At 47.0% G+C, this 15849-nt stretch overlaps 1 protein-coding gene across 5 annotated transcripts in view; it reads left to right on the top strand.

Moving 5' to 3' along the window:
- Positions 1–15849, top strand: part of RALGPS2 (Ral GEF with PH domain and SH3 binding motif 2) — a 118632-nt gene that overhangs the window by 83929 nt on the left and 18854 nt on the right. For 4 of the 5 annotated variants that reach the window (XM_036272306.1, XM_036272307.1, XM_036272308.1 and 1 more), the window contains 5 exons: positions 5588–5725; positions 6888–6978; positions 10341–10408; positions 12996–13128; positions 14163–14314. In XM_036272306.1, coding sequence (XP_036128199.1) covers positions 5588–5725; positions 6888–6978; positions 10341–10408; positions 12996–13128; positions 14163–14314 — 582 coding nt within the window. Of the gene's footprint in view, positions 1–5587; positions 5726–6887; positions 6979–10340; positions 10409–12995; positions 13129–13328; positions 13383–14162; positions 14315–15849 lie in introns of those variants that run through there. The other variant, XM_036272310.1, reaches the window with a different exon arrangement.

Raw genomic sequence — 15849 nt, 5'->3', positions numbered from 1 at the left:
GTTGGTTGGAGCATCGTCCCATACACCAAAAGATGGTCGGTGGGTGCGATTCCTAGTCAGGGCACATTATCCAGGTTGTAGGGTTGATCCCTAGTCAGGGAGCGTGTAGGAGGCAACAGTCCATGTTTCTCTCTCACATCAATGTTCCTCTTTTTCTCCCTTTCTCGCTCTAAAAATCTATTTAAAAAATAAGCCCTGGCCGGTTTGGCTCAGCGGTTAGAGCGTCTGCCTGCGGTCCAGAGAGACCCAGGTTCGGTTCCCGCTAAAGGCACGTACCTCGGTTGCAGTTTGTCCCCGGCCCTGGTTGGTCGTGCGGGTGGCAGCCACTCGATGTGTCCCTTTCACATCGATGTTTCCCTCTCTCTCTCTTCCTCTCTTTTCCTCCCACTCTGTCTGTACAAAAAATGGAAAAATGTCCTCAGATGAGGATAAAAAAAATAAAAATAAAAGAATGAAGCGGGTAATGTAATTGAAGTAAACCAGAAGATAACAGGAAAATGAGGGTTATGACAAACATGTTATTGTGGTTATGGGATCTGCACTCTTTTCTGCTGTACCTTGTTGTTGCCAAATCTCTTCATTTTTTATGAAAAGAAAGTCATCTAGATATTTCCTATGATAATTCCTGATTTTAGAAACATTGGGACAGATGGACTACTGACAGCTCCTAGTCTCTGATTTATATTATGTAGTACATTATGTGAATATGCAGTGACCATGTTTTATTCACCAGTACCTTCATCAGAGAAAGATATGAGTATCAGGTTCCTCCTGAGTTTTTCTACTTGAGCGGGTTGTGCTTTGAAACTTCAGCAATTGGTAATATCACTAACCCCAGCAGGAAATCGGAATGACAGGTGTTTAGGAGCAAGTGATGGTTCGTTTGTCATGGAAAATGGAAGTCAGGAGTTCAGTTCTATAGAGAGATTTGGGAAATTATCAGCAGTTAGGAGATAGTTGAAACTACAGAAGTAAAATAATCCAGAAAAAGAACACGTAGAGTGGGAAGACTGATGACAGACCCACGGAGAAACCAGCTTACAGGGGACGTGGGGAAAAACAAGAACAGAGAGATTGCAGGGAGCCAGGGAGGTTCTGGCCAGTCAAGGTCAAGGAGCGAAGGGAACCCTAAAAGAACTACAGACAGCAGCAGCAGGAGACCGAGAGAGACATTTAAAGATGTAATAATGAGGAGGTCATTTATGCCTTTGCCTGAATAAGTTTCCGCAGCAAGATAAATATTGGCTTCAGATTATATAGTAGGTTGAAGCCTCCCTGGGTAAAATTTCACCGCCAAGGGGATTCGTTTCTACAATATATTAAGAACTTAGAAACCAGTAAGAAAAACAACCCAGAGGAAAAACTGGACAAAAGACATTTCATAGAAATATAAATGCTTAGCCTCATTATTAATCAAGGAAACAAAAATTAAAACACAGTAAGGTATTTTATACTCAGAAGATTGGCAAAAATAAAAAAAACTGATAATATCAAGTGTTGGCACAAGTGCAGATCATTAGAAACTACTGTCAGTGGGAGTATGAGTTAGTAAGACTTTAGAAAACAGTGAGCCCTGGCCTGGAGGCTCACTTTGCTGGAGCGTCGTCTGGTACACTGAAAGGTTACAGGTTCCATTCCCGGGCAGGGCACATACCTAGGCTTTGGATTCAGTCCTCAGTCGGTGTGTACGGGAGGCAACCAATTGATGTTTCTCTGTCACATTGATGTTTCTTTCTCTCAAAAAAAAAAAAAAAAATCAATGAAGGAAAGAAAGGAATCTTACCATTTGTGGCAGCGTGGATAAGAGGCTATTATGCTAAGGGAAATAAGTCAGTCAGAGAAAGACAAATACCATATGATTTTACTTACACATGGAATCTAAACAGAATAAAACAAAAGTGACGGATACTCACAGACACAGACAAAGAGAACAGACTGGTGGTTGTCAGAGGGGAGGGGCTGAGTGAAAAGGATGAAGGAGTTAAGTGCGCATTGGTATTTACAGAATAGTCAGGATGTGAAGCACAGCACAGGGGATGTAGTCGGTACTGTAGTAACAGCTGTGTGGGGTGCCAGGTGGGTACTTGGAATATCAAGGGAACGCTTTGTAAGTGTGATCGTATAACTACTGTGCTGTACACTTTAAACTAGTGCAAAATAATGTTGACTGTCAACTGTAATTGAAAGATATTTTAAAAAACAACAATGTGCCACTATCTTGTAAATGTGAGCATTGATATACCATGTATATGATACATTAATACACGTATATGTGTATACTGTATGTGCGTCTCCTAGAGAAACCCTTGCACACGTGCACCAGGAGACATGTCCAAGTGTCTATAGCAACATGGAGGGAGGGGGGAAAGTAATGCAAAAATATGTCCCCCAAAACGAGTCCATTGTGAGGTAGGTAGTTCTCAGTTTAAGGACTTAGAGCTTCATTTAACAACAGGATTAAAGAAGCACCCTAGTCCGTGTTTCTCTCCGGGGTGTTTGTTGAAGGGAGAGAGCCAGGGCCCCGGCTCAGGAGGGGATCCGACTTGAAGGAAGGGTGCTTGGTTTCTGCTTTCCCACAGGAGAGCGGTGCCCCGCCGTGGGGAGGAGCCGGCGCGGGTGATTGGGGTGCAGGCCGCCTGCACGGTTTGCAAGTGAAATAGTTCCCGTTTGGAGGGGAGGGCCGGAGCCGGGCAAGGAGGTGGGCTTCGGGAGGAAACGCAGTGTCTGAGCCGGGCTGGGAGCCCCGCTGGTTACCGGAAGGAAAGGCGCGGTGGGAGCTCTCCCCGCGGAGCCTGCGTCCGCTCGCTGCGGGGTTTCCTTGGGCGCAGTAGGCAGCGCCCCGGCGGTGCGGGCCCAGCTGCTAAGGCGTGAACCGAGGGCGTGAGCGCTGAAGGCAGAGCCGTCACCCAGCGGTGCGCAGATGCTCCGAGTTTAAAGTAAATGCGCACGCGCCCTGGCTGGTTTGGCTCAGCGGTTCGTGGGCTCATGGTCCAGAGAGACCCGGGTCGGTTCCCGCCGAGGGCTCGTACCTCGGTTGCAGTTTGTCCCCGTTCCTGGTTGGTCGTGTGGTGGCAGCCGCTCGATGTGTCCCTTTCTCGTGGATGTCTCCCTCTCTCCCTCCCGCTCTGTCTGAAGATACACGAAGGCTGTCCTGGGGGAGGCGCGGGAATGCCCTGTGAGACCCAGCTGTCACTGCGGTCCGCGCACTGGACAGGCCTTTGATGCGGCGGAGCTCAGCGCCTTCATCTCCGAAGGGGGTGGACTAAACCATTCCTCAATCCTTTCTTGCAATCTCTGAGCAAACTGGGCCTTGACACCCACCCGGATGGAGGTACAGTTTAGCCGGCCAGAAGGTTCTAGAACGTTCCAGGCGGAAGTGGCGGAGGAAACCAGCGGCTCGGAAGGCCGCTCGCTCGCTCGTTTCCCCGGGACGCGAACAGGCAGCGCCGGAACCGTGGGGGTGTCTTAGACACGTGCCATGAGGTGTCCTGAGGTCAGTGGCCTGCGTTTCCCACCGATGGGCCAGCTGTCGTGAGCGCTGTGCTGCTGCAGAGGGGGTGAGGCGGACGGTCACTGGTTTGGAGTCACCGGAACTGACTCAGAAATCCAGCTGTCAGCCCTTGAAATGAGACCGTCGTCCTGGCCGGTGTGGCCCCGTGGACCGACTGCTGTCCCGTGGGCTGAGGTCCCGGTTCGATTCCGGGTTGATTCCGGGTCAGGGCACGTGCCCGGTTGTGGCTCGATCCCCAGTAAGGGGCGTGCGGGAGGCAGCCGGTCCAAGTTTCTCTCCAAAAAATCAATAAAAATGTGTACTTAAAAATAAATAAATTGGGTACTTCTATGAGAAAGAGACAGTTTCGCATGTCTTGACTTAAGACTCGGGTGCGCTTCTGAACTGGACGCAAGGGGTACGGAGCGAATGTCAGCAGCCGCCCGGGCGGGCCGGCGACCTGACCCCCGCGAGCGGCTTGGAGCAGGGCCGGAGGCCGGAGGAGACGCGAGCACTGGAGCGGCGGTCTGCTCCGCACAGCCGGCCAGCAGAGCCGGCCGAAGGGGCTTCTCCCGGCGGTCTGCTCCCGCACAGCCGGCCAGCAGAGCCGGCCGAAGGGGCTTCTCCCGGCGGTCTGCTCCCGCACAGCCGGCCGAGCAGAGCCGGCCGAAGGGGCTTCTCCCGGCGGTCTGCTCCCGCACAGCCGGCCGAGCAGAGCCGGCCGAAGGGGCTTCTCCCGGCGGTCTGCTCCCGCACAGCCGGCCGAGCAGAGCCGGCCGAAGGGGCCTCTCCCGGCGGTCTGCTCCCGCACAGCCGGCCGAGCAGAGCCGGCCGAAGGGGCTTCTCCCGGCGGTCTGCTCCCGCACAGCCGGCCGAGCAGAGCCGGCCGAAGGGGCTTCTCCCGGCGGTCTGCTCCCGCACAGCCGGCCAGCAGAGCCGGCCGAAGGGGCCTCTCCCGGCGGTCTGCTCCCGCACAGCCGGCCAGCAGAGCCGGCCGAAGGGGCCTCTCCCGGCGGTCTGCTCCCGCACAGCCGGCCGAGCAGAGCGGCCGAAGGGGCTTCTCCCGGCGGTCTGCTCCCGCACAGCCGGCCGAGCGAGAGCGGCCGAAGGGGCCTCTCCCGGCGGTCTGCTCCCGCACAGCGGCCGAGCAGAGCCGGCCGAAGGGGCTTCTCCCGGCGGTCTGCTCCGCACAGCCGGCCGAGCAGAGCCGGCCGAAGGGGCTTCTCCCGGCGGTCTGCTCCCGCACAGCCGGCCGAGCAGAGCCGGCCGAAGGGGCTTCTCCCGGCGGTCTGCTCCGCACAGCCGGCCAGCAGAGCCGGCCGAAGGGGCTTCTCCCGGCGGTCTGCTCCCGCACAGCCGGCCGAGCAGAGCCGGCCGAAGGGGCCTCTCCCGGCGGTCTGCTCCGCACAGCCGGCCCAGCACAGCCGGCCGAAGGGGCTTCTCCCGGCGGTCTGCTCCCGCACAGCCGGCCCAGCACAGCCGGCCGAAGGGGCTTCTCCCGGCGGTCTGCTCTTGCACAGCCGGCCTAGCACAGCCGGCCGAAGGGGCTTCTCCCGGCGGTCTGCTCCCGCACAGCCGGCCGAGCAGAGCCGGCCGAAGGGGCTTCTCCCGGCGGTCTGCTCCCGCACAGCCGGCCCAGCACAGCCGGCCGAAGGGGCTTCTCCCGGCGGTCTGCTCCCGCACAGCCGGCCAGCAGAGCCAGCCGAAGGGGCTTCTCCCGTTCGGGCCCAGGGCGCAGGGCTTCTCTCGCCCCGGACCGGACCTCACCTGGTCTCAGTGGCGTGTGGCCGAGCGCCAGAGAGGCTGCTGATTCCGACCAGTCAGGGCGCGTCCGAAGTCCGGTCAGTGTCTGTCTCTCCCTCTCCCCAGCTCCTCTCTCTAAGCATGTCCTTGGGTGAGGATTAAACAGACAGAACCGTACTTGGAGACAGCATCAGGAGAGGACGTGTACAGGAAAGCACGTTGGTGGTTACCTGTGTGCCCCAGCAGCAGAGCCGGCGGCCACGCTGTTAGCAGCCGGGTGTGCGTACTGACGTCCACCCTCACGGAGTCCCACTCTTCCAGCAGGAAAGCAGCATTTCTCTCCTTTCCTTCCAGGAATCTACTTGTCCGATTTAACGTACATTGATTCAGCGTACCCGTCAACTGGCAGCATTCTAGAAAGTGAGCAAAGATCAAACTTGATGAATAACATCCTCCGAATAATTTCTGATTTACAGCAGTCCTGTGAGTATGGTAAGTTTCGGGGGGCGGTGCGAAGCCATCATCATGTTGTGATGCTGCTGATTCTAAGGCCACTTTTCACAGCAAGAAACAACCTGAAGGAAACCAGTGATTGTTTTATTTCACTGTTTAACTTTTAGCATCCTGTTTAAGATCTTGTTTGTAAGGAATTAAAGTGTTTCATAGTTAAATTTTTAAGTTTTATCTCTTTCTTTTGCTATTTTGTAACAACTTTGCTAACATAATTTACAAGATTATTTTCAATTATATTCATCCCAGTTGTTCTCCCTAATCTATTATGGAAATAGTTCTTACATTTTCCAGTTAGGGAAGGAGCTAAGAACCTTGATGCTACTAACAACTAACTAGCTTTCTTGAGTCTGATATTGAGTAAAAAACCAATTTTTTTCCAAGATGTGTTTTGCAGAAACACGCATATAGAAACCAATTATACAAGCTCAGATGATTAGAAAAGGTGTTTTGTTTTGTTTTGTTTTTTTAATGTTCTAAAAATATTTGGGTGCTTTCATTTTGATAGTGAATAAATATAGGCCACTGATATATAAAAATATGATATTATGAAACAGTGAGTTTACACCATGATTAATATAAATTTTAAAGCTATCTTATGTGCATCTATACTTTTAAGAAAACCTCAAAAACTTCCTAAAAGTTGGGGTTGGGGGTGAATCTCACCAAAAGTTAAATCAGAGAATCTCTTATTTTGTCCTTTTCTAATTTTTTAAAAAAACATAACACTAAATTATAATGTTAAATTAATGTTGTTTGAAATTTCTAAGTAGGGAAGGAAAAACTACATTTACAAATGGGTGTCAGGCTTCTTTAAAAGAAAACAAAACTGCCTTACATCTTGCCTTGAGGTGCGATTTCAATATAAAGCACAATGAAGTCTCTGATTTTTTTTTCTGTGAAATTTCTCAAGTATACTGGACTTTATAAATGGGGCTGTTTGGGGTTGTTTTGTTTTATCTATGCAAAGAACTTTCAGTCTTATATTAAATAAAAATTTTCCTTGGTAATATCCTTCTAGAATTAATTTGAATGTGGTACCATGTGGCCTAATTCACCTTTAAATATCATTTTCTGAGCTTAACTTTTAAAATTCTGGTTGAGATGTACTTTATCAGATAATTATTTATCACATTTTGCCTAGATATCCCCATGTTGCCTCACGTCCAAAAATATCTGAACTCTGTTCAGTATATAGAAGAACTACAAAAGTTTGTGGAAGATGATAATTACAAGTAGGTTGGATCTTCAAAAGTGGTTTGTATAACTGTGCTTTTCCCCTCTCATCCTGATGTAGTTAAAAATCTGTCTTACATCATATCATGCAAATTCCTCATCCAGTCATACATTTGCAATGGTAAATCTCTTTTTAATCACTTGACATGATTGAGTCAGTGTACAAATATCTCATCTGTTCTTTTATTAAAAAGGATTTTATCTTTCTTACATTGTTAAAAGTTATGTTTGCTTGTTCTAGTTTAAATGTCTTCCTTTCTATATTCAAGCACTGGATCTTATGGAAATTTGTCTTTTAGTAGACTGGAAAATTAATGAAACAGTCTACGGGTAGAAAAGTTACTCCTTTTTTAATGATGATTTTTGACACATCTTTGAACTTGTTTGGAATTGCTTTGTGGTTTGAGAGAATATTGAACGTTCTTGCCTTTGGGTTAGAGACACATTTGTTTAATATATAATCATACTTACCCTTTTCTTTATTGGAACAAGTCTAAAAATTCTGAAAACACCTAGAAATAACTTTTTTTCAAATATTAAATATGTTAAGAAGCTCTGTATATATCCTTAAATGTATCTAAAGTTTTATTAATGTTTGAAAACACCTTTAGTGCCATTTCCTTCCCCGCACCATAGTTAGCACTCTGTATATCTATATCAATTTTTATTTCACACACAGTTTTTGCATGGTAATTCATTTAAAAATATATGCAATCTGGATTTTCTTTTTAAGGGTAGAGTTTTCACAAACCTGTTGCTGCCCTAGGTTGTAAGCCTCTTGAGTTTGTCCATTGAGGTACAGAAAATTATCTTAAAACTCAAAATATGAATAAGTAGCTATTAAAATTTTTTATATCTGACCCAAGAAACTTACTAGATTTAAAAGAAGTTAAAGTTTATTCACCAGAAGTGAAGTCTAAGAAATAATTGCAGAGTTGTAGAAGATGGTTAATTTTATTGGCTATAGTAAAAGTATTGAAGCTACTTTTTACTTTACTGAAAGAATAGTATCCACCACTTAAGCCATTGAGTAGTTTTAACTGTATAAACTGACATTGTAAGAGACCCTCACTTTTATAGGAAAGCCGATGCTGTAACACTGATTTTTATTGTTGTGAGTAGCTAGAACCAGAGCAGCCTTCCCATTATTTGCATTTAGCAAATACTTCTTAAACTTTTGTTATAGGGAAGTTATTGTGCTACTTGCTGGCATTACAAAAATAAGATCTTGTTCTTGCCCTTAAAAAGCTCAACCTAATGCAAGACACATCCATAAAACCTGATTACAAAACAGTTCAAACAGGACTATAATAGGATCTATGGGAACATAGATAAGGGAGGACCTGACTCAGCTGAAGTGGGAAACAGGAAAAGGAACCTGAACAGCTTTAGGAGACAGTGTCACCTGAGGCTGAATCGGAGGAAGGAAAGGTGTTGCAGGAGAGGGAACGACCCAGAGGAACTGGTGGGAAACGGGTTTGCTGAGAGACTGGAGAAGATAGTTTGTTTTTCTAGAGCTGCATTTGTGCAGCGTGAACCTACTACTTAAATGTGTTGAAAATCAGAACCTTTTAAGATCGGAGCCATTAAAGTGATTAGTTAAGGAAAAATTGTATTGTATGATGAAAGAGTTAAATAAAAATGATACTTCATTTATCCAAAAGCCTGTTTTTGACAACTCCATCTATATCAGTAGCCAGTGTAGATATTATAAATTACATGTGATTTTAATCAGGATGAATTCTTTTGAAGGTCTTTCATTTCAATACTGAACATATCTTTTTCACTGACTCGGCATCACTGTTACCGCATAGGCGCTGACACCCCAGCCAGCCCTCGCTGCTGTGCCCTTTCCGATGCTCCTGCCCCCCGCACTGCTGTCAGCGATCTGCGGCTGCTGGTAGCCCTGGGGGTCACCCAGAGCTTCCTTTCTGTTTCTTCTATTTGGGTTCTGCATCCAGAAATTGTAGTTATTTTGTTTACCTCTTTGTCTTCCACCTAGTAGACTATAAGCTTCAGGAGGGCAGGGACACCATGTCTGCCTTAGTCTCGTACATTCCATGAGACCACAGTGCCCAATACAAAGCAGGTGTTGAATAACTATTAAATGAGGGAGTTCAGTATAGTCTGCAGCCCAAATGATTAAACTGCTCTGTAAAAAGAAAAAGCAGAGAGTTCTGGTTAATCATCTTCAACACATGCATTTTATACTGTCCAAAATGGAATATAATTGTGCATAATGCCCTCTTAGGTTACCAAAAAATAATAAGTTAAGAACCTATAATAGATTTATTTTTATGAACGTCACTTGTATGCAGTTTCATAGAAAATTCCAGTTGACAGAATGCTAAAAATAAAAATTTCAGACAAATGCTTAATAATAATAGGCTTTGTGAGCTACACCACAGTATTCTCCACAACGGCTTTAGTATCATATTTCCTGAAATAGTTTCCACTGATAAGAATCATAATCTCTTTTCGCTGTGGAACTCAAACCTGGGTATATGATCCTAAATGGAACTTTAGTGCAGGGATTTAGAGCAGGGATTTATGGGGAGTTTGCAAGCAACCTTTTTCATTTGTGTGGGTCTGTCTTTTGATAAGTTGAGTTGGATGGTGGGTTTTAAATAAGGTATTTTGAAAATTTTCAAAGCCATTAGCCCATCCAGTAAAGATTCTAGAAAGAATTTGCATAATATATTTATTTTTTTTTTATTTTTTATTTTTTTTATCCTCACCCGAGGACATTTTTCCATTTTTTGGTCAGATAGAGTGGGAGGGAGAGAGAGAAAGAGAGAGAGAGAGAAACATCGATGTGAAGGGACACATCGAGTGGCTGCCACCCGCACGACCAACCAGGGCCGGGGACAAACTGCAACCGAGGTACGTGCCCTTAGCGGGAACTGAACCCGGGTCTCTCAGGACCACAGGCTGACGCTCTAACCGCTGAGCCAAACCGGCCAGGGCTGCATAATATATTTAATAATGTGTGTGAAAGTTCCTGAATTGCCAGGTATCAATATAAGTTCCAGTTATATCACCTTTTAGTGATTCATCAAATATCTTTAAAAGTGTTGAATTGTTTGGCAGTGTTGGGGTAGTTGGGGGATTTTTCTATTTTAAATTATGACTTTTTAATGGTTTTTTCCCCTTCCTAATATTTCCTAGAATAACCATAAGACCAGCTTTGTGTGGAAGAGAGAGGAGACTTAACTATTAAAGTTTGCTCTTGCAGAAAAATACATAGCTGAGATTCTTTCCTAAAAACATTTCTAGTTTTTTCATAAGAAAATACATGATTTTAATATTATTTTGTCAAATGCTAGTCATTTTATGTGTTTTGTTTCTTTTTAAAATTCAGGCTTTCATTAAAGATAGAACCAGGGACAAGCACACCGCGCTCTGCTGCTTCCAGGGAAGACTTAGTAGGTTAGTGCACGCTTCTCTTCGTTACCGTAGTGACTCAGGTGGCCTGGAGGAGGGCTGTGCTCCGAACGCCACGTACTTAGCACATTTTAGGCTGTACACAAAAATTTATTTTTAGTATTAAAATAAGATGTTTTTCTACTTGGATTTTTTTTCTTTTTAATCAAAACATTGTTAGTTGTCATTTGTCAGTAATGTACAAACAAATATTCTGACTAATCAAGGAAAATAGATACCATGGACAGAAAAATGACATATAAGTGTTTATAAATGCCTGTGTGGTTTTTTAAATTATTATTAAGAATACACTGTCCTAGGCAATGAGTGTTGATTACATTTCTGCGGTCAAGGGGAAATTTTGTACTAATTTGAATTATAGAAGTCAACTTTACTGAGTTGATTTTTTAAAAATTTACTTTAATACTGGGTCAAGTACTGAGAATATTAAAAAATAATCATAGTTCCTTAATTTACTTGTTGCATTATAATGAGGATATTCCATATATACCACACATATTCAAAAATATAAAATTGAAGAGAATTTCTCATTATTTAAGAAATCATTGATAAGTACCTTTTTTAAAATGTCAAACTTCGACCTTGGTAGTAAGTTTCATATTACTGTATGTCCTAAAATGTACTTGAAGAGCCATGTGATGATGTGTAAAGGGGGCGAGGGGGCGAGCCCTGACGCGTATCCAGGGGGAAGCGTGTTCCAAGCAAAGGAAAACACTCAGTCTGAATCTCTTAAATTTGCTTTTCTTACAGTGATATTTTGCAAATCTGTGTACTTTTGAGTTCTTTTTTATTTTTTTCCCCATAAGCTTGAACAGTGTCAATGTAGATTTAAATTCCCACCTGAACATTTGACCTGCCCGACACATCCCTTATCTAGTAGCTGTGAGTAGCTGAAGAAGCCTCTGTGGAGCTGGACAGCGAGCAGTGAGCCAGGGCCCGGCCTGAGTGCTCAGCCTGGCACCGAGCAGTGAGCCAGGGCCCGGCCTGAGTGCTCAGCCTGGCACCGAGCAGTGAGCCAGGGCCCGGCCTGAGGGCTCAGCCTGGCACCGAGCAGTGGGCTAGAGCCCGGCGTGAGTGCTCAGCCTGGCACCAAGCAGTGGGCTAGGGCCCGGCGTGAGTGCTCAGCCTGGCACCGAGCAGTGAGCCAGGGCCCGGCGTAAGGGCTCAGCCTGGCACCGAGCAGTGGGCTAGGCCCCAAGCAGTGAGCCAGGGCCCGGCCTGAGTGCTCAGCCTGGCACCGAGCAGTGAGCCAGGGCCCGGCGTGAGGGCTCAGCCTGGCACTGAGCAGTGAGCCAGGGCCCGGCGTAAGGGCTCAGCCTGGCACCGAGCAGTGGGCTAGGCCCCAAGCAGTGAGCCAGGGCCCGGCCTGAGTGCTCAGCCTGGCACCGAGCAGTGAGCCAGGGCCCGGCGTGAGGGCTCAGCCTGGCACCAAGCAGTGGGCTAGGGCCCAGCCTGAGGGCTCAGCCTGGCACCGAGCAGTGGGCTAGGGCCCGGCCTGAGTGCTCAGCCTGGCACCGAGCAGTGAGCCAGGGCCCGGCCTGAGTGTTCAGCCTGGCACCGAGCAGTGAGCCAGGGCCCGGCCTGAGTGCTCAGCCTGGCACCGAGCAGTGAGCCAGGGCCCGGCCTGAGGGCTCAGCCTGGCACCGAGCAGTGGGCTAGGGCCCGGCGTGAGTGCTCAGCCTGGCACCAAGCAGTGGGCTAGGGCCCGGCGTGAGTGCTCAGCCTGGCACCGAGCAGTGAGCCAGGGCCCGGCGTAAGGGCTCAGCCTGGCACCGAGCAGTGGGCTAGGCCCCAAGCAGTGAGCCAGGGCCCGGCCTGAGTGCTCAGCCTGGCACCGAGCAGTGAGCCAGGGCCCGGCGTGAGGGCTCAGCCTGGCACCAAGCAGTGGGCTAGGGCCCAGCCTGAGGGCTCAGCCTGGCACCGAGCAGTGGGCTAGGGCCCGGCCTGAGGGCTCAGCCTGGCACCGAGCAGTGGGCTAGGGCCCGGCCTGAGTGCTCAGCCTGGCACCGAGCAGTGGGCTAGGCCCCAAGCAGTGAGCCAGGGCCTGGCCTGAGGGCTCAGTCTGGCACCGAGCAGTGGGCTAGGGCCCAGGGTGAGTGCTCAGCCTGACACCGAGCAGTGGGCTAGGCCCCAAGTAGTGAGCCAGGGCCCGGCCTGAGTGCTCAGCCTGGCACCGAGCAGTGGGCTAGGGCCCGACCTAAGGGCTCAGCCTGGCACCGAGCAGTGGGCTAGGGCCCGGCATGAGCCCTGGCCCAGCCCTTCAGCCCTGCTCTTCCGTCCCTGGAGGTGTTTGTACTGCCCCTAGTGGCGGGGCGGCGAAAGTCCGTGGTGTGTGTGCTCTGGGAGTTGGTTTTAAGACTTAGCAACAAACTCTTTCCTCGAGTTCCGTCAATTAAGTGCAGTTAATGTATCTTAAAATTTAAACCATATTTTATGTTTTATATGAAGGAACTAAAAATAGAACAAAATTTAAACCATATTTTATGTTTTATATGAAGGAACTAAAAATAGAAGAATCTTTTGAAAACATCTGAAAATACCTCTCCCCTCTCTCTCTAAATTGGCCCCTTAGGTCCTGAGGTGGGATCTCCACAGAGTGGAAGAAGGAGCGTGGCGGCCGAAGGGGCCCTGCTGCCACAGACACTGCCGTCCCCGCGGAGCCTGATCCCACATGGCCACAGGAAGTGCCACAGCTTGGGTTACAAGTCAGCGTCGTTCGTTTTCTCTTTCCTGTTTCTAAGTCGTTTACCGTTGGATTTGCTTGCTATTTATTTTATTAAACAGAAACTAATGTCCTTGCACAGTTTTTTGTATATAATAGTATTTTTCTGTTTCAGTAAAATATCTCGTTTGCCTAAAAGCATTTATTTCTTCCTTTACCTTAATTTGGAAATTTTCCCAACAGTGACTTCACATTTGAGGAGGCAAATGAACATCACAGAGCATCATCATGAATAAAGTCAGGAAAGCAATATACCATTTTATTTTTAAATATTAACCTTTTTTTTTTTGTATCAAGACAGTTACTGCTTGTCTTAACTAAACAAGTCACCATAAATTAAGGTTTATAAAAAGTGTTCTTTTTATTCCTAAATATAAAGAATGTGAAATGATTTCATGTTTAATTTTTTTTTTTTTTATCCTCACCCGAGTACATTTTTTTTCCATTTTTTATTCAGATAGAGTGGGAGGGAGGGAGAGAAAGAGAAACATTGACTTGAAAGGGACACATCGAGTGGCTGCCACCCACACGACCCAACTAGGGCCGGGGACAAACTGCAACCAAGGTACGTGCTTTTAGCAGGAACTGAACCCAGGTCTCTCTGGACCGCAGGCCGGCGTTCTAACCGCTGAGCCAAACCGGCCAGGGCTCATGTTTATTTTCTTGAGCTTTGCAAGATTGTTTTCTCATAATGGGGCCTTTAGCTCACCTTTGCCATGGTTTTGTGAAAATTTAATAGCTATTTTCATTTTCCAAAAGTAAATGTGGGAACAATTTTTTAATGGACCAGAGACTTAAAGCATTCTCTGTTACATAGGTAGATATGGCCTGGTTTCCTAAAATAATGTCTCTTAAACTGTTAGTTCGAGGACTTCAGAGCAAAATCTGTGTTCATCAGTATGAGAGTTCACAAGTTCAGGATAGCAAGCAAGTCTTTTCTGTCCTGGATCTTTGTGTAATAGTATCTTCTGTATCCTGAATTAGTAACAGTAACGAGATATTTTTCTTTGTTTCCAGTTTCATTCATAAAATGAACACAGCAGAGTTTAAGAGCGCAACGTTCCCAAATGCAGGGCCAAGGCATCTATTAGACGACAGCGTCATGGAGCCCCACGCACCATCTCGAGGCCAAGCTGAAAGTTCTACTCTTTCTAGTGGAATATCAATAGGTGAGAAATATTTCTCTGTGAGGGCTCCAACTTATCTGAAATGTGGTTTTTAACAAAACTCAGCTGGAAAAACATCATTAACCCTACTACAGATACAGAAAAATTGACAAAAGCAAAGTATCAATTAGACATAGGATCATCTTCTTGTTAGTACTGAAGTGAGTGATTGGTGACGGTTTAAAAAGTGCTTGGTGCTTTTGACTCAAAGGGAACACCTTTGAGGAGTGCAGGAAAAGCACAGGGCTGGCTGCAGTGGTTCGTGTAGGCAGCTTGGATGTGAGCAGGGCACGGCCATGTGTGACTCCCAGTGTTTTTGGACCAAGAAGTGAGATTAGATGATGGCGCTAGATTAGATAGGGAAGACTGGAAGAGCAGTCATGTGTAGGTGCTGAGGTGTGTGTGAAGGGTGACGGGGTTTGGGGAGTTAAGAACTCTGTTCTGGACATGTTTGGTCCACATGGCGTTGCCAGGCAGGTAACTGAATGGATCTGGAGCTCGGTGGGGTAAGGTCAGTCTGTACTTCCAAATGTAGGACGGAGCAGCATATTTTAGTATTTCAAGTCGTGGGTCTGTTTGAGGTCACCTAGGAAGAGAGTGTAAATAAATGAGAGAGGACATTCCAATATTTAGAGGTCTGGTTAAATTTTTTTTAAAGGATGGGCCATCAAAGATAACTGAAGGATCGGTGAAGTAGGGGGAAAACGGGTGGGATCACAGAAGCCCAGTAGAGGCACATGTCTGCAGAGGAGGGAGGTATAGAGTGTGTCAGTTATCGAATGCTAAGAAAGAGCAGGTGAGATTGTGAATGGATTGGTGGGTTTGACAAGAGTTGCTTCGGAGGATAGTGGGGACAAAGATGGCTCATGTCGGGGAGCAGGGAAGGAGATAGGCATCTGCCACAGGAATTTGTTTTTCACTTCCTGAACTTTATGTTTCTGAATCTTCTAGGTGACCATTATTATTTCTTTTGATAATTAGAAAACCTCCACACAATGCTATTTTTATTTATTTATTTATTCTTAAATAAAGGAGGAAAGTGTCCTCCAGCCAGGTCACTCAAGGGCCGAGCCCGTCATTGTTACTAGATCATCTCAGTATCGGACAGTCAGGAGAAGGAACTGCAGAAGAAGTTCGTTTTTCTTTTTTTTTAATCATCCTCACCAGAGGACATTTTTCCATCCCTTGCTCAGGTAAAGTGGGAGGGGAGAGAGAGAAACATCGATGTGAAAGGGACACATCGAGTGGTCGCCACCCGCACAACCAACCAGGGCCGGGGACAAACTGCAACCAAGGTACATGCCCTTAGCGGGAACCGAACCCGGGTCTCTCCGGACCGCAGGTCGACGCTCTAACTGCTGAGCCAAACTGGCCAGGGCAGGAGTTCGTTTTCTTAAACATGACTTCCTTAACGCTGAAGAGTTCCAAACCCAGGGAATGAAACTACTTTAGAGCTTTCCAACACCAGTCAGCAGTTTTTGATTCTAGCGATCTCCTTATATATGCAAAGGTAAATGACAACGAAATTTACAAAAGAG

Source organism: Molossus molossus, unplaced genomic scaffold (genome assembly GCF_014108415.1).
Source record: "Molossus molossus isolate mMolMol1 unplaced genomic scaffold, mMolMol1.p scaffold_m16_p_20, whole genome shotgun sequence".
Lineage (NCBI taxonomy): Eukaryota > Metazoa > Chordata > Mammalia > Chiroptera > Molossidae > Molossus > Molossus molossus.
The sequence above is the reverse complement of the archived record's forward strand: the minus strand, read 5'-3'. Positions and strand labels throughout refer to the sequence as shown.